The 19,463-nt window shown below is 41.3% G+C and overlaps 1 protein-coding gene across 4 annotated transcripts in view; it reads right to left on the reverse strand.

Annotated features, from left to right (window-relative positions):
• Window positions 1-19,463, reverse strand: part of TAF1 (TATA-box binding protein associated factor 1) — a 29,448-nt gene that overhangs the window by 2,081 nt on the left and 7,904 nt on the right. For 2 of the 4 annotated variants that reach the window (XM_059858995.1, XM_059858993.1), the window contains exons 11-38: window positions 19,287-19,414; window positions 19,072-19,179; window positions 18,089-18,262; window positions 17,828-18,001; window positions 17,640-17,744; window positions 16,396-16,596; window positions 15,395-15,536; window positions 14,835-14,965; window positions 14,213-14,293; window positions 13,661-13,810; window positions 13,403-13,522; window positions 13,059-13,234; window positions 12,128-12,363; window positions 10,621-10,828; window positions 10,205-10,370; window positions 9,845-10,056; window positions 9,489-9,597; window positions 9,203-9,301; window positions 8,455-8,632; window positions 7,099-7,166; window positions 6,577-6,699; window positions 5,993-6,085; window positions 5,832-5,916; window positions 5,290-5,357; window positions 5,095-5,211; window positions 2,259-2,384; window positions 873-971; window positions 507-660 (exon numbers count right to left, since the gene is read on the reverse strand). In XM_059858995.1, the coding sequence (XP_059714978.1) occupies window positions 507-660; window positions 873-971; window positions 2,259-2,384; window positions 5,095-5,211; window positions 5,290-5,357; window positions 5,832-5,916; window positions 5,993-6,085; window positions 6,577-6,699; window positions 7,099-7,166; window positions 8,455-8,632; window positions 9,203-9,301; window positions 9,489-9,597; window positions 9,845-10,056; window positions 10,205-10,370; window positions 10,621-10,828; window positions 12,128-12,363; window positions 13,059-13,234; window positions 13,403-13,522; window positions 13,661-13,810; window positions 14,213-14,293; window positions 14,835-14,965; window positions 15,395-15,536; window positions 16,396-16,596; window positions 17,640-17,744; window positions 17,828-18,001; window positions 18,089-18,262; window positions 19,072-19,179; window positions 19,287-19,414 (3,831 nt within the window). The remainder of the gene's footprint in view (window positions 1-506; window positions 661-872; window positions 972-2,258; window positions 2,385-5,094; window positions 5,212-5,289; window positions 5,358-5,831; window positions 5,917-5,992; window positions 6,086-6,576; window positions 6,700-7,098; window positions 7,167-8,454; window positions 8,633-9,202; window positions 9,302-9,488; window positions 9,598-9,844; window positions 10,057-10,204; window positions 10,371-10,620; window positions 10,829-12,127; window positions 12,364-13,058; window positions 13,235-13,402; window positions 13,523-13,660; window positions 13,811-14,212; window positions 14,294-14,834; window positions 14,966-15,394; window positions 15,537-16,395; window positions 16,597-17,639; window positions 17,745-17,827; window positions 18,002-18,088; window positions 18,263-19,071; window positions 19,180-19,286; window positions 19,415-19,463) is intronic. The other 2 variants (XM_059858996.1, XM_059858994.1) reach the window with 1 other exon arrangement.

The raw sequence follows: 19,463 nt of genomic DNA on the forward strand, positions 1-19,463 counted from the left end.
CCCCCTAAAAATTTTCAGAAGTCATTGGTCAACAGCACGATATACTTTTCTGCATAAGTTTATATTAAAACATAGAAACAGTCTGAATAACCTCTGTACACCTCTTCCTGTTTGTGATAACATTATTTTAACATTAACATTTTACATTCATAACCCTATTTCATATCAAAATAAATGTACTTTTACTAGACTGCCCATTCCTGGCTCTGCATACCAAATCATACTCACAGTGTTTTCAGAACCATTTGCAATTTCACTTTATGAAATACAATCAACAAGATCTTGTCTTAACTCTGCTTTCATGTGTGTCTGTATTTACAGCATTCCCATTCCTATTTTGGTTTCAGTCCCATTTGTGTTCACCCATGCAGTATTCCGTGGTGCAATACAACACACCCAGTTTCCTCATTTTCCTCCTTGGTCTCTGCTCTCTACTGCCTGTTTTTGTGTTGGAAGCATGAGATCAGCTGGGTTCATCAACAATCAGAAAAGGACACGAGACTTACACGAGAAAGGATTATCTCCCTCTTCATCACTCCCATCATCATCATCATCCTCTCCGTCAGACATAAGCAAGTCTTCATAGAGGACACTGGCCTGAGGCTGCTGGGCTGATCCTTCTTCTTCATCAGCAAGGTCACCATCTGCATCTTCAACTTCCTTGGTCACACAAAGAGGGATATACTGAAGACCCAGCAGCATGCTGCCATTTCTGTCACATTTCCCACTCTGTCCACTCTGAAGCATTCCCTCATTTCACAGTGCTAACTTTCCAACTGCATTTCAGAGCCTGTCTCAGAGCAGCAGGCATAACAGACAGCCCTGAGAGTCAGCACCTACAGTGTGGCTGGGATTTCTGTAAATATACTCACTGGGGCTGGAGTCTTAGGCTTGCCATCATCATCCTCATCAAATCCTTCAATATCCACATCAGAGTCTTCCTCGCCCAGCCTACCTCGCCCCTGGCGCATCTGGATGGGAACACAAAGAGCAGTGACACTGAGGAGGGCACTGCTGGACATCACCTGGGTGTGTGAGGGACACCTGGGCCACAGAGGTGGGTGTGGCAGTACAGGAAGGGAAAGACAGAAAGGAAAAGATGTGTATCACTCTCAGAGCAAGGATCCTTCTTCTCTGTATTGCAAGATCAGAGAGCACAGTCTCCACACACTTCGACCTGGTGTGCTCATCCTTGAATTGGGAATCTCCAGCCTCACAGACCAGAGTTCCTTGTTCCACTAGTTACTTCTGGAAAATAGCACTAGTTTGTAAAAAAAGTGCTTATTTTCATCATATATTTTAAGACCATACAGCATTTCCCCCAAATCTTTTTCTTGTCCTTCTCTTCCTGTTCTTCCCACAGTGCCCACAAGTCCAAGATAAAGAGGACATGCAAGATTCTGTCCCAAAGACTATAAATTTCTACAGAAAGCTTGAAGACTTCCAAATCCAGAAGGCACTCACAAAGCTACAGATGGCTACAATACTACACAGAACTATTCCTAACCGATCTCTGTTTGCCTGCATTGTTCAGAACAGCTCTCACCAGTCTTTCTGGTACCACCTTCAGTCTCGTGGCTCCTTACCTTCTTCATCCTCCTGGTCATTTATTTTCACAGTCCTATTACTGCATATTCTTCTGCTATTCCCTCTCCTTCAACATTTATTGTTTTGTTTAATACAGAATAAAGACTAAGGAAAAATATTCTGTGGTTACTGTAACAAGTTCATTTCTAATTATTTAATCCCTTTAAGCTGTCTGCTTTTCCTTTTAAAACTACAAGGTATCTACAGTGGCAACCATATGTTCCAAGCTCCTAATTGTCACTGGATGCAACCATAATAATCTAATTATGATCTTGTGAATCTGTAGAATATCCTTCACCATTTCTTTATTCAGAATTAACAAGGGATTGCATATTAACCCTTGGTAGCATGAGTCACCAGGTTTCTACTTCCAGAAGCAGTGAAGCAAACAAATACCTGGCCTTAGGCAGATTCTTTTGCAGCTTTTGATTCTCTATTCTTTGTTTTGCAGTGTCTCAATTCCCAGTGCTCTTTAATTTTTTTTTTTTTTTTTACTTTTGCCTCAGAGCTGTCAAAAGGAAGAAAATATCATAACTTTTGGAAGAGATTCCCTTCTGTGCTTGGAAAACCTGATCTTTGTCACCTGTTTCCTACAAAGTCATTGCCTCCTTTTAGTAATTTGCTCATACAAGACAACTCCCCAAGCAGATGAGAAAATGGAGGATTCTGACCTGAGTTCTTCGCTTCCCTGAGGTAGTGATGGGAGTGTCCATAGCAGACAAATTGCTTTCATCTTGATAGAATGAAGCACCATGGGACACACTGAGGGAAGTGCTGGTATCATACAAATCTGGTGGCTAAAGTATAGGTGGAAACAGGAGACAGAACATTCTCAGGCACTGAACTGAGACTGGAACAGTATCTTGAGAGGCAAGACTGGGATTTCAGGACTGAATGCATCTTTCTGGCATGGTGTTCATATTATTACACACTGTTTAGTCAAAATGAGCTAATTATTCTTAAAGAACAAATGGGGTAAATGCAATGGCTCAAAACCTCAGCTTGGAAGTTTGCCAAATAACAGATTTTAAAACAGAAGTCAGTACTTCTATACAGTGCTAGTCTACAAAGGCCAAAATCACAAATGGGCTCCAAAAGGATTCAATAAATTTGTAGAGACTAGACCTCTCTGCAGTTCATAAATGCAATAGTCCAGGTCCAACACAAGTTTAAGGTGCCTGAACAACATATTCCCAGAAGCAGAGAGGGTTTGCTGTAAAAATGATCACTGTGTGTTTGCATCCACCTACTTCTGTTCCCTGCCAGAGACAGGAGACTTGATTACATCAACCTTTGGTCTGACTCAGCATGGCCCTTTCCATTTCCTTCCTTATAATGGGAATGGTGTTGCAGCCCCAAATGCTCCAATCAGAACTGGGAAAAGTCTAGCACCTATGAAACAGCAAAGCTTCAGCTTCCAATCAATCCTATGTAAGTCATTGTCTCAACTCCTAAACCTGACACAGGCAAGAAAAAGGAGATTTGGATAAAGTGTTCCGAAAGCCAACCTGCAGTTTGCAGCCAGACTGACCTCTGAAAAGTTAATGAGGAACTACATATTAGGATTTTAATAAAGTTCCCTTACAATACACACTTCATAGACCATGACAATACTGAAAGTCTGAAGAACAATACAAATAATTCTTAAATTAGGTAAAACAGACTTCCTAAGAATTTAAACAGACATGTAAAGCACAGACAGCTCTCAACTGTATTTGCTTTTTACATCCTGAAGGCCAGCCTCTGAAGACCCATAAGGGGAGATAAATGCTGGCTGTCACAACTGCATTTAAAAAAGGGAACTAAAGTCAAGCAATTCCCCCAGACCTGTCATCTGTGGCAAGTTTGGGAGTGTGGGAAGTGGGACTGTAGCTCCAGCCAAGCAGAGGGAAAGGGTGGCCTTCAGGTGACAAGTTCAAGGCAGAAGCTCAGAGAGCTCTTTCCTTTTAGCAAGGACAGTTCCCTGCCCAGGCCTTCTTTCCTCTCTTTTGATCACCAGCATGGAATAAAATCAGACCAAGTAACATTGCTCTTGGGAAGGAAACCATCAGATAAGAAAATGGCATTTTTGTCCCTCACTCTCTGATGCATTGGGATCAACACTGATGCCATTTAATTCTTGACATATGTCAACAAATAGTTTCAATAACTCATCTCCAAAGACTCCTGCAGACCAACACTTCGTATTGGCAGGAAGGTCTTTTACCATGAAGCTCAGCTTTAGCATTCCCAGCCAGTTGAATATGATCATGATTTCTAGCAAATACTTTCTACCTTCCTAAAATGCTACATTTTGGGTATTTTTGTGGGGAGAGTTGGATGGGAGAGTGTTAAATATTGCCCCAAACCCACCTGTGTCCTGCTACCCTGGCTCAGCCATACAGTCTTTGTATACTTCTTGCCTAAACAATTTGTAAACTCATTTTTCTCTTAAAAATAATTTTATAAGATCTTAAATTGTTCCTGAATTTCAAGCCTTCCTTTTCTCCTCTGACTTTGCTAAAATTAAATGCAACTTTCCAGATGTAATTACATCAGACTTGCACAGAACTGAAAAATTATTGGTCTACAACTGGGCTGAACAACTGCAAAGAAAGCTTTGGTTTGTCTTCCTCTAGCACAACATTGGCATTTTATCATTCAATTATCAACACACAGATCTTTCCCAAGGCCTGTGAACTTCTTCAAATAAACAAAAGGCACATCTCAGACACTAGGATGACATCCCCTGCTTTCCTAGGCAAATTCCAAAGTTAATTTTAGTTTTCATGAATTAACCTGTCATTCCTGGTGGAAGTTTTTAACTGATGTTCTTAAAAACAACCAAACAACCCAAAGTAAGAATTATTTTTTAAAAAGTCTAAGTAGCTTATAAATCTTTGCCAAACTGTAAACACTGAAAAGAAGCCCAGCAAGAACTTGCTCTGTAACACACAGAAAATACCTGACACACACAATTGTCTGCTATAAAATAATGATAAAGGTTAAAATACCGTTATTTTCCACTAGAACTGGAACCAAGAGATGTAAAGAATCCCAGCAATGAGGGTACAGTTCCTTTACCCCCAGCAATGAGCCTTTCCAGCAATCCACTACCAAACAGCTCCCTGGACTCCTCTCAGCACTACACCCATGTTTTGTCCTCATGTTCTCCTTACCTGTCCACTGCTTGACTTCTGAGGGTTTCTAAATGTTATACTTGCACAGACCTTGACCTTCCAAGCATCACTCAGCTGTACCTGACTGTACACAGCTCATCTGTAGACCAGTTTTACAACTTGCTTGGGAAATGTCTCTCTCTGCCTTAGGTATCTCACTCTCTGAAGCATCAGAACTGCTTCTTACATTTATTCTTAAAAAGCAAGTGTTAGCACACCATCCAACAAGATACTCTACTGAAAGACAAACGGCAGACAGATGGAGAACACGAAACAAAGAGGAAAAGTGGGATCAAACACCCAGGAGATTGAAACTAAAAGAAAGTGAAAGCCTTGCTTGGTCACTTGCCTGTGGAGTGTAGGGACCAGGGGTCATAGGATCAAGACTTTCCAGATCTGCCTCCTCCAGTGCTGCTTCCTTGGCAGTAGAGATGTCCCTCTCGAGTTGAGTCAGGTGCTCATCATACTAAGAACAAAAAAGCTTGCTAAAGTTGCAGAACAGAAAATTCAAACAGTAAATATTCCACTAAAGTTGTCCACATACCTCAGCTAAAGTCTGGTAACAGATGTTTACAATCTCCTGGGCTGTTTTTGTGTACTGGCTGTCTGACCCTGTAGTAAGAAACAAATCTCTTTATACATTCTGATGTTTTTTCAATTCCAGCTGCCGAGACAGCAGGACAGGTTTTGGTTATGCAGGACCCTAAATCCCAATTCCTGATCTAAGGAAAAATACAAAGCAGAGCTAAAATAGCACAACCAGTTTGTTCCAGCATTAGAAGTGTGATTTAGGATACAGGAAGGTTGTACCCTGTCTGTCTCAAGGAAATTCCCCGAAAAAAATCATTGGATCAGAGACAAGCAGAACATCTTCCCCAAATGTAACTGCCCCATTCTGCACCAGATGGTAATAAAGCTTCATGTGACAGTGAAAACAGCACTGTTAAAGCATCTCTTTCCTCAGGAAAGGAAAACAGTCACCAAGTTTTTGAATCACAGCCTCATGCTTCAATGCACTTTGGCAGTACTGGTGCCCAGATGAATTAAAGTACAAAAGGCAGCTGAAGCCTCATTTCCACCACCTACCATTGTACTTAATGCTGTTGGCAAGGATGAGGTTAACATCATCCAGGAAAGTCTCCCTGTTCTGGTATTTGTGTTTGGAGATATTCTGGAAGAGAATTGTCACCCAGTGAGTGATCAAGTGCAAACACCTCTCAAGAGACTGCTCAGTCCAAGCTACTCACCTTGCGGATGGTCTCCAGATCCATTGGATTAGCAATCACCTTGTAATAATCAGGAACAAACTTTTTGTTAACTGGATGGTGAAATGGCCAAGACTGAAAAAAAAAAAAAAAAAAAAAAAAAGAAAACAGGTTTAGAAAGCTTCTGTGTAGAATTTCCTACAGTTTGAGCTACAAATGTCAAAAAACAAGCCTGCAGAACTGATTAACTGTATTTAAGGTATTCATAACAAGACTTCTTGAATCCAATCATTTAGGTTCAGGAGGGACACACAGAAAATATCTACCAGCTGGATTTTTAACTAGGCCTCTTGATATCTATTTGACAGTAGGAACAAATAATACAAATGTATTTAAGGTATTCATAACAAGACTTCTTGAATCCAATCATTTAGGTTCAGGAGGGACACACAGAAAATATCTACCAGCTGGATTTTTAACTAGGCCTCTTGATATCTATTTGACAGTAGGAACAAATAATACAAATTAATAATTTTACAGAAGACTTTTCTATTTAATAGCACTGTTTTCTCCACAACAAGATCAGCACATTTTGCACATCACACACAGTCACTCAAGATACATACATCTGGAACTGCCATCATCTTTTGAGTCACAATGTTATCCAAAATGAAGGAAAAGGCCACTTGATCATCATCATCCAAGAGAGGATTAATTGCTTTTTCTAATCGAGCCAGTTTATCTTCCTTCTGCAAAAGAAGTAGGGAAAATCAGTGGCTGACCCTAAACTAATAACTGAACTATCATGATACTCTGTCCCAGAGACTCCAGAGAGACTTTTTATGAAAACACTTAAAACTAAAAGGGGGTAATAGTCAAGATCTAATCCTATAGATAAGATAAAGTAACTAGAATAAGAAACAAGCATCTGTTTTTGTTTTTTTTTTCAGAAAGGCTCTCATGGGAACTGATTAAAATGGTAAAAATTCAAATACCTTCTGGGTAGGAGGAAGAACTCCCTTAATTTTCTACTACTCTCCCTAAAGCCCTGTGTTTTGCCTATGCACATCTTCTATTCTCAAAGCCTTCAACCACCCCTGATCATCCTTCCCCCTCCATTCTGACCACAGCACATTCACAGAACTTGCCTCTTTTAGCTTTTCATCACACAGGTCAAGCATGGACTGGGATATCTGTGTCAGTGAGTGCTTTGGCCCTGCAAACACACACAGCAAGTGCAGCTTGATTAAAAAGGCCCATGTCACAATATGTCACAATGACTCCTAAAGCATCACTAATAATATTTCTGGTACAGTTAGGAAAACATACTCAAGTATATTCTCAATACACACAGTTGTTCAAGTTCAGCATGCATTTTATATGAGAAAATGTTATTAGCAGTAAATAATACATTCTAGTAAAGTTTGGAAACCCTTTGGAAAGCAGCTGTGCTTGTGGCAGACTGGCCTCTAAGCCCTCCATCTCTGCCAAATATTCACAGTGTAAATCATGAAATTTCTGTTTCCTTCACTAAGTCCAGTCAGTGAAGCAGAACTGCTAAGGAAGGCAAGATGGACATTTAAGTAATATTCAAAAACCCACAGCTTTAGATAAATTCAGGATTCCTCAGACATGGAAACAAGCATTTGCAACAGAACTATGAAAATAATGGAAAATAATGGATCTTACTTATTAGGATAAATCAAGGATAAATCAATCAACTGTCAAAATAATAAAGGAAGCAGCAAAGACACAAACTCAGTGCTGTCATTGTCACCTTCCATGCTGCACATCCTAGACAGACTCAGTGCAGCTGGGAGGTTTTTCTGTCAAATTAATATATTTTGGATAAAGATGTTTCTATCAGCAGTCAGAATAAAGCCAATGAATCAGCACTTTTCCCCAGCAGATACATGCTCTACCACAAAATCTATGCTTTTATTTTAAACTAGCTTTCTTTCATTGTTTTAAAACTAGTTTCCTGACCTTTTCAAATGGGGAAAAAGTTTATTGCAACAAAGAATCAAAATATGCAAAATCATGACAGTAAACTCTTCTCTAAGCTGCATGCTCCAAGGCACTGGCTTCAATGGGTGTGAACGATTCTTATTTGCACTGAAAGATTCATTCAATAAAGCATAACAATGTAAACCACTGAAAACAATATTTTACTTAGCTATGAAAGAGGTAGGCAGGACTTGAAACATGCAGAAGTCTTCAGGCATTGAGTCACCCCAAGACACAGACCCATAACTGAACTTCAACTACCACATCACAGTCATCATTTAGTTGCTGCTACATGCTGGAATTCACTTCTTTCTAATTAATTAATTAGTTCATTAATATTAATATAATCTTTCAGGTATATCTGAAAAAACAGACGTTCACTATTGCCATCTGGAAGTGAATTTGTTCTACTTTTATGTTGCTTTTGTTGACTCTAAATGTTCCACAGCTCATCCATGCACAATGCATTAACAGAAGCAGGATTTCCCTGTTTTTACCATTGTATGTGGCACTGTTCTTCACAATGAGCTCCAGGTGCTCCCTGAACTCCTCCCGGGATGGGTACTGCCTCTTACGGACGTTTTCACGCAGGGTCTGTAAATCCATGGGCCGCGTAATGATCTTGTAATAATCTTTGACAACTTTTGGATTTACAGGCGTGTGAAAGGGGTATGTCTGAGGAGGAAAAGAAACAAATGCTTATTAGCACAGTAATAGCACAGCTAATCTCAGTTTAACTTCCACAGTTAAACAGGCACTAATGTATAAAACCTTTACACAAACAGTTTCTTAACTTCACCAGGGAAAACAGAAGAAGCTCAACCCCACAATGGCAAACACTTCCTTCCATGCAATATTTTCTAATACCACTATAAGAAGGAAAATCTCACAGAGAATTTGTGGTATTTTCAATTGCAGCACAAAAGTCAAGACGCGGAACTTTTAAATTCTCATTTCAACTCAAATCTTCCATTTAATCTTTTGATTCTGCAAGTTTCTGGCAAAATCTGGTCAGAAAAGAGTGAAGGACAGATCTTCTCCAGTGCTACATATATAAAAGCATTACACACTGCTACATTTCATTCATCTTGTGCTGGTTTTGTTGAAAAAAAAATCTCAAAAAACCACATGAGCTTTGAACATGTATCTATACAAAACTAGCCAAATTCTGGTGTCTACAACACACACCCTACTTCAACCATATTGCTTGAGATGCAGGATTTGGGTGTCATAGCTTAAACTTACATTGGGAAGATCCCTAATGTCATTGATAATGCCCTCCAAGATGGATGAGAGTGTCACCATAGGATCTGTCCTCCGCCGGTGGATGGATTTATGGGGACGCTGAAAAATCAGAGGCAGAAAAATTAAGGCAGTTCCAAGCTGCAAAACATTTACTCACAGAAATCCTACACAATTTAGCTTATTAATTTTCTGGGCAGGCACGAGGAGGTTGCACAGGAGCAGTTAAGGGCCTGGCCAGCTGGTACAGGAGAAATGGAGGTGCTGCAATCAGTAACACTTCACTCACGTTGAGATAATCACAGTGCACCGTTGTCCCTACGCGACGCTTCTTCTTCGGAGGAAGCTGCTGCTTAGGAAACTTCAGGACCAGGGATTTCCTGCGAACCTCATCAGCACTAGGCACAAACAAAAAAGCACAATACTTCCTCCAGCCCTCATGTGAATCAAAACCACTTGTCCCCCAGTACTGGCTTTGATTCCATCTGCCATAACAACAAATGCTCAATGGAAATTCTGTAATAACAGTTTATGTAAAGGCCTGTCACTTTATTCATGTGACAAATATACATATGAGTATTCTGCATTAAGCTCTATGTTGTTTATTCTTATTATCCCCACCAGTATCTCTGCTTTCCCCCTTACCTCTCAATCAGCTGTTTTCCCAGGACAATTTTTGTTCCTTCAACCTTGATGAGTTCTTCATTGTCATTGTGAATGACTGTCTTTTCCAGCTCCTCCTCCTGCTCCTCTGTCATTGCAACAGGATTAGAAGGTGGGGCATTTGTTTGGTAGTAAAGAGGGCAGAACTTATTAGTCCTCATGTGCCCGATTGCACCACATGCTCCACACTTTAGCTGCAAAAATAGAAGGTGATGGATCAGAATTCATACATGGGCTCCTAGTTTTGAGGCAAAGCATCATTAAAATCCCCCAGTAAGATCTTTAGCATATCACTAGAACAGAAAATTTCTCCAGTAGCCAGAACCTGTATGGCATGCTTACTTTCAAGTCGGGACGCTCTTTCATTTTCTTGGGCTTCTTTTCTGGAGGGCCCTTGAGTTTCTCTTTCTCTTGGTTCCGCTTTAGCCTCCGTAGCTGTTCCTGGATCCTGCGCCGCTCCTTCCGCATCTCCTCACGGTGCTGCTCATCAAACAGAGCAAACTTCCGTCTGGGTGGGGGAAAAAAACCCAGAAATTTTCCAGCCTAGTTCATGATTTACCAGGTACTCCTCTGCCAGTTCAATCACTGCATGAAGTTTGTGACACCCTCCACATGGACATCCATTAAATCTCTTTCTCTCCACAGTTACTGCACCAGGCTTCTATGCTCATTTCTACATTTCTTCATGCTGTCAATGGAATGAAATAAGCCCATAGGCAAAGTTAAGAGACAGGAGAAGGAGACCAAGAAGGCCTTACATGAACTCCTCGTCCTTGGTGGTCCGGATGCGGCAGTAGGCGTCGATGACCGCGGGTTTCCGCACCGTCTCACACCTCACGTACTCCTTGCCGTCCTCGTCCCTGAACGTGCGGTAGATCTTCAGGCGCCGGCCCGTGGCAGAGGAATTCAGGCTGGTCACAGAGGCAGTGTCATCATCCTTGTGAGAGTTTGCTGAGGCTGCTGATGCTGTTGTCACAAGAAAATGCTTTATTTGTTTCTAATTTTTTTCCACGCTGTAGAAATATCATCGTTTAAATACAGCAGATAGTTTTGGCTTAAAAGCTTCCAAGACACACATAGTTTTGGCTTAAAAGCTTCCAAGACACACATTCAGGAAAACCCAACAGAAGTCTTTCCTTTGCTTGTTCATGTCCTCTTATCGTGACATGAAATCCAGCTAAAGCAAAGATACCTAATTATCCATGTATATTATAAAGCCAGAAGGAACAGCTACAGTTAACAAGGACCCACAGGTGCAACCTGCAATGCAATTGCATCTGGCCCTGCTGATGGATTAGTTACAATGCTTTTCATCATAGGTATGGTTATCTGGCAGAAACTCAGGGTCAAGAATTATCCAGTTTTCCAAGGAGTGTTCCAACCAGTGTGTCAAGTAAGCATAGAATCTTTCCAGCAGCATTCGTAATTCAGGTTGAGAGGTTTTGTACAAAGTAACACTGGATATCTTTTCATGAGGTAATAATCATCAAAAATCTTCCACATTTGCCTTATAAATTATTCCAGTAACTATTTATTAGTGATGTATTCTCAATTTGAGAATAGATGGCAACAATAACATTGACTCAGATGCAGAGTTCAGCTTTGCTCACACACATTCAACAAGTAACAGTGGTCATGGGCACCTTCATGAAGTTCATTCACAGGCCAAATGTTCTACCAGCCAGTCAGGGACATGTCAAGTTCTCTGCTGGAATGCACTTAAAACAAGCACATCTCCAGGAGATCCAAATCTGGCAGCTGCCCAGTTTACCTCCAAACATGCTGCCACAGCACACAGTGTAACAGACACTGCTATCAGCCTGCAGACTGTGTCTGCTTCACACACAGAGCTGTGTGTACACAGAAGATCCAACTACACAACCGTAAGATGGTTGCAGGAACTACGTGTGAAGACATCTTGAGAAAAATACTGAAAAAAACAGCTCCCCACTCAAAATAAAAAAAAAAAAAGCAGCTTCAGCAGGAAGCAGCCGTGACTATCTAAAGAAATACCAGAGTAAGTTTATAGTTCAAAATAAACAAAAGATATGAGGCAAAGAATACACTGCACATGCACTTTCAGCCACTAAGTGCTCAAGAGAAGGATGAACCCCCAGAGAGGGAAAAGCCCCAGATAAGTATGTTTAGACATTCTCCCTGTAAGGACTCCACACTCTCTTGAGAGGCCAGATCAGCACACTTTGCAGCCTGACAAAGTCCTGCATCCCTTCCCAGGCATAATTCTGGTGGTTTGCAGTTACTTACACAGCCCCTTTTTGTCTCTCCTGTCCTTTTTGCCCCTGTCTTTGTCATTGTCTTCTCCCAGGAGCATCCTTTGCAATTCCTTCCGTTCCTGCTCTTCTCTCTCCCGAGAGAGCTGAGAACTAGTTTTCTTGTTCTGTAACATATTCTCAATATTCTTTCCCATCTCTTCAAAGTCACTGTCTTCAGCTGAACTGCTATCTGTGTCTGTTGATAGGATCTCAGTGGATTCCAGAACCCTGAAATAGGAGGCATCCTGAAAGTCAGTGAATGTTGCCCTCCCAAATTAAAAAAAAAAAAAAAAAATCAGTCTGTTAGCTTCCCAGAAATACAAAGGTAAAAATGATGCAAAGATTTGAGAATTAATGATACAAATCACTACTACAACAGGCATAATATATTCCCTTCTCAGCCCTCCTTTTAACCCCTGCTAAAAGAACAACTGTTTCAAGACAGTCTTCTCCAAACAGTTGATCTCTTCTTCATTCTTAACAATATCTTATTCCCTCACCACTCTCAAGTCTCAGGCCAGAACAAGGAATAATGCATTAATTCTGGCAGTTCTAAGAATAGGACAAAGAATTGGTACCCACTACCTAAGAGAGAGATGGTAAATTGTTCATAAGAGAACAAAACAGGAAAAAGGGGATGAGGAAAGGGATAAGGTGGTGAACTACTGATGTGTGGAACTGCAGAACATCTCATGTTGTGACTCTGCAACACATTCTACCTTTCCCAAAGGTAGGACACTAAACCTGAGGGTTTCTATTAACAGCCAAAGGCCTCTTTCTCAGTGCTGTATTTCACGAGCCCAACAAGTTGAATGAACACCTACACCACCACATATCAGTGAGCCCCAGACATGCACAGTGCTGGACTTTTGAGGTGGGGACAGGGTGGGGTCCAAGGCTGTGAACATCAGATAAGAACGCACTTATTTTGTAAGTCGAAAATGCGCTGACACTCTTCTTTGTATCTCTCCTGATGTTCTGCCACAGAGAACCGAGAGCCACGGGCAAATTTGCTCATGGGCCCTTCCCCTGAGCGTGCCTGCTCTGTGGACATCGTACGGACCACATCAATCACCTCCCACCGGGACAGCTTCTTTATCTGCAAAGAGGAAGACAAGGAGTGGTTTTAGAGACACACAGCTGAGGTACCTGGCTGTGGATCTCAATCCTCTCCACATGAGGTCAAAGCAGAAATTTACACATCCCTTCCACCATCAGCAGCTAAAGCCTTAGTGAAGCATGCAGCCTGCCCTGGGCTCACACTCACCTCCTCCTCAGGTACTCCAAATTTCCGCAGAAGCTGTTTGGCATTTTTGAGGGAAAGCCGGCGCAGATCCGCGTCTGTGCCAGTCACTGTCTTCTTCACTGGCTGAGGCTCTTTATCATCCTGTTCAAAGCAAGATTCAGCCTATTAATGTCATAGGAGTCTTTCCTAGGCTCATCTGATATTTCTTCTTCCTTATGTCCCTTACTTAGGCCACTTCTCCCACATGACTTCCCAGGCATTGCTCCTTGGGAACTATACCTTCTGCTGGGTTGGTTTGTTTGGAATCTTGACATAAGAAAATCCTTCCCCACAACCAGTGGGATCTGCAACACCAGTCACTTCTAGGAGGCACTTGCCCTTCATAGCAGCAATGAAGGCTCGTGTGGTGTTCCAGGGAGCCGTGCGCACCTGCCAGCAAGAAAATAAACAACCATAACCCTGTTACAGTCCATGCTTTTATTCTGCAATTCTTCCAGTCATACTGAGAACTTTTCAACTGACACAATGAGGGTGAATTCCTCCTCTTGATCCTTCAGCTGCCCTGATAACACTTCAGTGAATAACTAAAGTGCTAAGGAACTCACAAAAAGGCATTTAAGGTAAAAAAAGCCTAATCCTGTAAAGGACCTGCAAGAACAATCACCAAAGACAGGTATGAGCTGACAGCAGAAGTCCCCAGGAAAGCTGTGTGAATATTGGAAACACTGAATTGGACTTTAAATATGTCCTTTAAATATAAGGACCTCATTTTTCTCCTGCCATTCAAATTTATATACTGGTGTACACACTCATGCATCACTCTAATGATACCTCATCATCAATCTTCATTTGGAAATCCTCTTCATTTTCCTCTTCTGGAGCAAAGAAGGATTTTTCCCCATAACCTGCATCCTTCAGAGAAATGTGAGGGAAAAAATGAGAAGCTGAAGTCAGAAAAAGGTTACTGGAGACAGAACTACAAGTGTCTCTGTGGAGACTTGCCATGTTGAACAAGTAAACTTCTATAGACAGTTGTCTGCAAGATTCACAGTGACCAACAGTAGCACAGATGTCAAACTGCCCAGTATTTTGACAAACTCCATATCTAACAGTGCATTCAAATTAAAAAAAAATATTCCATGTCTCTTACAGCCACCTGCTGGTTACTTTCAGCTGTAGAGCTCCAGGTATAAACATAAGCCCTTTCTTGTACCTTCCCTTGGTACTTTTGAGCACAGCTAATTCAATATTCAGATAATAGGAAGTACAAATATAATGCTTCTCTCTCTAAAACATAACTCCCTTTCATGCAGCAGCAAACTTAGCAAGTGACACAACAGCTAGGGACCTAACTTGCCTACTTTATAGCAGAATTAGCTTCAGGGAGGAGGTGTTACCTAGGCTCACCCCCCACAGGGTGTCAGGAATTTGCCTTGGATTTAGCAGGATTTACCTTGAGCCGCTGCTCAGCCGCGATCATGCTGTAATAGGCACAGCACTGCTCTGGGGACACCATGGCTCTGATCTCCTCCTCTGTTGGCAACCTGAAATCCGGCTTTAAAACCCACCAGTTGGAGTCCATCCCTGAAAAATGCACAGGTCAAACACTGAGTAGTTTCCCACCTGTGCTGGATGCCATCACAGTCCCAGCTTTCATGTGCATGTATTCGCTTGCAAAACACAACACAGCCACACACAGAGGGAAGGGAATGTGTTTGTGTTGTATCTTTAATGAGTAAATCACTGCCCAAAGGGTTATTAAAAATGTCTAAACTTGTGACTATGGCTACTAAATGTAGTCACTTCTCACCATCAAGCACACCTGCACCAAAAGAATGTTCCTATTTTTAAGAATGTGCACTAACAGAACCCCTGTCAGATTACATTTCAGTTCTACAAGCTTTCAAGAATGGTTTATCAGGAGATGTTCCCTCTTTCTGCTGTGTTTGGAGCTCCAGGAGCAGCACAGGATGGCTGACCAGAAAACAAAGCCCTGTTTGGTTTGTACAGTACCTGTGCGTTTGAAATCAGCGCAGAGCTTCAGGCGCTTGCGGATGCTGCTCTCCGAGTGGGACGGAAAGGCCTTCTTGATGTCCTCCATGCGGATCCTCCGCGGACGGTCCCTGCTCTTCCAGAAGAGCCTGTAGATAAAAACCTACAAAACAACACCCATTTGGCCAAAGAAACAATAAACCAACTTGCACACACAGTACACACAGATGTTTCTGGTGATTCCTTCAGATTTACCACTTAAAAAACATTGTTTCTCATAAATTTACTCAGTAAAGTTTTCCAAGCCAAGTGTCTGCTTCAGGTTCAGCTGTTTTTGAGAATGAGATGTGGAAAAAATATTTGTCTTGAAAGTTTGTTTTATCAGATTAGAAATCTTCTTGCTTTGTCACAGAAATTCTGTGAACAGCATGGATTCTCCTGCTCTGCAAATACCTCTGGAGTTATAATTTTGAGTTAAATTGACAGTAAATTACTAGAAATTTTCTCCTAAATATGAACTTGGGGATAATTACTGGATGCTCATGGACTGTCCCAAAGCTTCAACACCACAAGAAATAGAAAATTAAGAAAGACCTATGAGGCAACTCTGATTCTGTGCTGTTTGATAGCACAGTGATAAGTGACTCTTAGTAAAACCCGTTTTACACAGCACAACCACTTCAAAACTCACTCTAACATCTTCAGTTTTGTACATTTATATATATAATTTCCATACCTTTTATTCTGATAATAGAAAGCCTTTATCATTTACTTATCAGATAGGATGCCATTAAAACAGAAGAGACATGCTACAAATCTTTGGTTAAATGAAAACCAAAATGGCTTGTCTGGTTAACATTCAACTCTTGCAGTGCTCTCATCTCACAAGAAAACAAACAAAAAAAGGGAGTCACAGCAGGACAATGAGATCCTCAAATCAAGACTGTCCTGAGGCCCAAGCCTATGCCATGGGCTTGCCCCAAAGACCCCCCAAGATCCCCAAATAATCTCCTATCACATACCTGCAGGAAGTCTCTGATATGTGTGTTAGCTCGCTTAGAGTTGGGACCAGGTACTTCATAGAGTGGGCACTCCTGCCCAACTACAAAAATATCCACTAATTCTCGAATGTAGTAACCTTGGCGTGTCCGGATGATCAGGAAATCTGTCTCAGGCATCTTATGTAAATAGATGGGGGCCCGGAAAAGATTGTTTTCAAATGCCTGTTAAGAGAAACAAATCAAAGTTCAAAAGTTTTGATCAAATCTTCTGTGACACAATCTACAAAAAAGGCCTTAAAGACCAAAACAACACCCCAAGGTTCATTGCAATGGTATATCATTATTTATATCACAGCACATGTAAATGTGTAGGGACTAGTCAAGGATGAAGGATAGAAGCTTAAGAAACACTAGAACAAATGCAGAGATTGAAGGGCTCTTTGGACATCTGGAGGTACTTCAGGTCCTTTTGGAGGTACGTTCAAAAAAAAAAAGACAGAAGGAACACATCTGCAAAAGAGCACAATAACCACAGAAACCAGCCCAACACACAATGAGCATTGTTTGTTCTGTGATAAATCTCTAATGTGAATCTTTGCCTTACCTTTACCCTGTGGTACAGAATGGAAGAATTATTGCTGCAGCAAGAGCATCTAGCATTAACTGAAATCCATTTCTATTTACATTAATGGATTATTAGCCTTGTAGCATTTTTAATTACTCTCCTCATCTCAAACATGTATATTTTAACAACAGAGAGAGGCTCATAAAAGCAGAAGTCTGTACACCTGACTAGTAAGTGGCATCCAAAAACAAGAAGTGCAATTCTCAGAAGGTACATATAAAATCCTGGACTGTGAGAAATCCATGTTTTCTAACCCCTCCAACACCTATTTATTGAGTTCCCCAGCATTCAAGCAGCTTTGGTGCTCTCTTCAGTCCTCTCTAAGACTACTTCTAATGCCAATACTAAGCAAAACAGCAAAGATTCACTTACTGCAATTCTTGTAACTCCTACAACAACTTTAAAAAGCATGCAACAGAGATTTAAAGAAAAAAAAAACAAGCTAGGAACTGAATTACTAATAGTAATTACTATTATTGGTAAGCAAAGAGACATAAACTGGACTGAAAAGGAAGCTGGTAGTTTTTTTGGAAGCTGAGCATTATTTGTGATTGAATAAATAAGGCTTGTAAAAGGAACTCTGCTTATTATGCCACATCCAACTTATCGGTCTTTTAAATGTAAAAACGTTGTTTCTCACCTGCAGTAACTGGCCTGGATGCAGAGAACCCAGGAAGGGAGAAGTGTGACAATAAACAGTCTCTCCATATTTACAGTCTGGAGCTCCTGGATCTTTGCCGGGTTTCTGGGAGGTGCAATGGAAGTGCTGTTAGCTCTCAGTGAGAGGCAGAGGGAAATCGCTGTCCAACAGCAGAATCTGATACTCACCCTCTTGTAGTAATTTTTAATCTTTGTTGCCATGCCAACCTGCATCATCAGAGGGGCGTTCTCCTCACTGTACTCAGCGAGGATGAGATCTCCATCCTTGCCAGTGAGGTCCTGGGGTGTGCGCATGAAGAACATCTCCCCCCCGCCAGAGGCCTGGCGCTCCTGCTCCCTCATCTGAGCCAGGGACGAGGGACAGCGTCAGCAGAACAGCTCATCCAACTGCCCAGCAGCCACACCCAGGGCACACAGGAACAACTGTACCTTGGCTTTCTTCTTGATGTGCTTCAGCAGAGGCTGCACAGCGTGGGGCCCGGGCTGGGACAAGGCACCAAAGGAATATTTCTTCAGGGGAGGCCGATGGAATTGCCGCAGCTTCATGGGACCCATGTGGGTGGGAAAGAACGGCTGGCGGAGCTCCACTGCTGGGATGGAGTGCTGGTACAGAACAAAAGCTGTGCTAAGAGGGACGTGCACCACCTCAAAAGTAAGACCATGCTCCTATCCTGTTAAACCCTAAATAAGATATTTTTAGGTTTCCTAGCAGAAATACAAGTGCATTGAAATTCACTTATAAATGTTGCCTTTTGACAGAAAAGTGCTTAATTCCATATAAAGATCTCTCCTTTGCATACAGGGATGACTTCAATTTTACTATTTCAAATGATACCCAATGGTGGGATCTTTTTACTAATCAGGAATTACATGTAAAGCCATTATTCAGTGGGGGGAAATGCATTTGGAATTATGTAGTTTTCCCATTACAGAAGATGTTGGAGTCAGATGAGGTTTTAGAAGTCACTGAATTCCACAAAGAAGGAAGAAAAAACCTATCATCTCCTCACCTAGGGCTAGTGAGCAGTAATTCATATTCATCAGTAACTAAATTAATTTTATAATATTCAGACTAAGACACACAGCAGCAGCAGAAGTACAAACTGCACCTCCTTCTCCCCTCCCACTATTGGTTTACAAAGAATACTACATTATAAGACACCAAAAAAAGCATGGTGAGTAGGACACAGTAAGATCAAGCAACTAAATCTCAGTTTAATGGGGCAATCAATAAAAATTAGTTCAAACTCCTAATTTTAATTGAACATTAAAAATATCTCTCATGAACACTTAACTAACCTGATGTAATCTAAATTCTGTTTTTCAACAAATCTTCAGTCCTACCCTCAACTAGAAACCTCCTACCAAGACACACAAGCTCTCTCACACACAGTGAAGACTATTGTGACTACCTGGATGATGTTGCCTCCAAAGGTTCCTCGAAGTCCCTGCTGTTTGGGGTAGTAAAACTCATCATTGGAGAGGTTCCAGGGATCCTTCACCTCTGGCTGAGACATGTTCTAATTCAATTTTAAACACAGAGAGAGAGGTGTCAAAAAAAACCCCAAAACCTCACTACCTCCTCATCATTCCAAACCCTGGAGATGATGCTAAATCTTATGCTGACCTGCTGTGGTTCTTCCTTAATGACACCTGTTTTTCCCAACAGGATCCGACTTTTCTTTAGAGAAGATTCTTTCTTGTTCTCCTTGGATGGAGAGTTCAAAGTCATCTCTTCCTTTTCATCAGGAATTTCTAAAAGCACAAATTTACATCCCTACCTTTCTTCTTCAAACCAACATGC

This window comes from Haemorhous mexicanus, chromosome 14, assembly GCF_027477595.1.
Source record: "Haemorhous mexicanus isolate bHaeMex1 chromosome 14, bHaeMex1.pri, whole genome shotgun sequence".
In the NCBI taxonomy this organism is placed as follows: Eukaryota; Metazoa; Chordata; class Aves; order Passeriformes; family Fringillidae; genus Haemorhous; species Haemorhous mexicanus.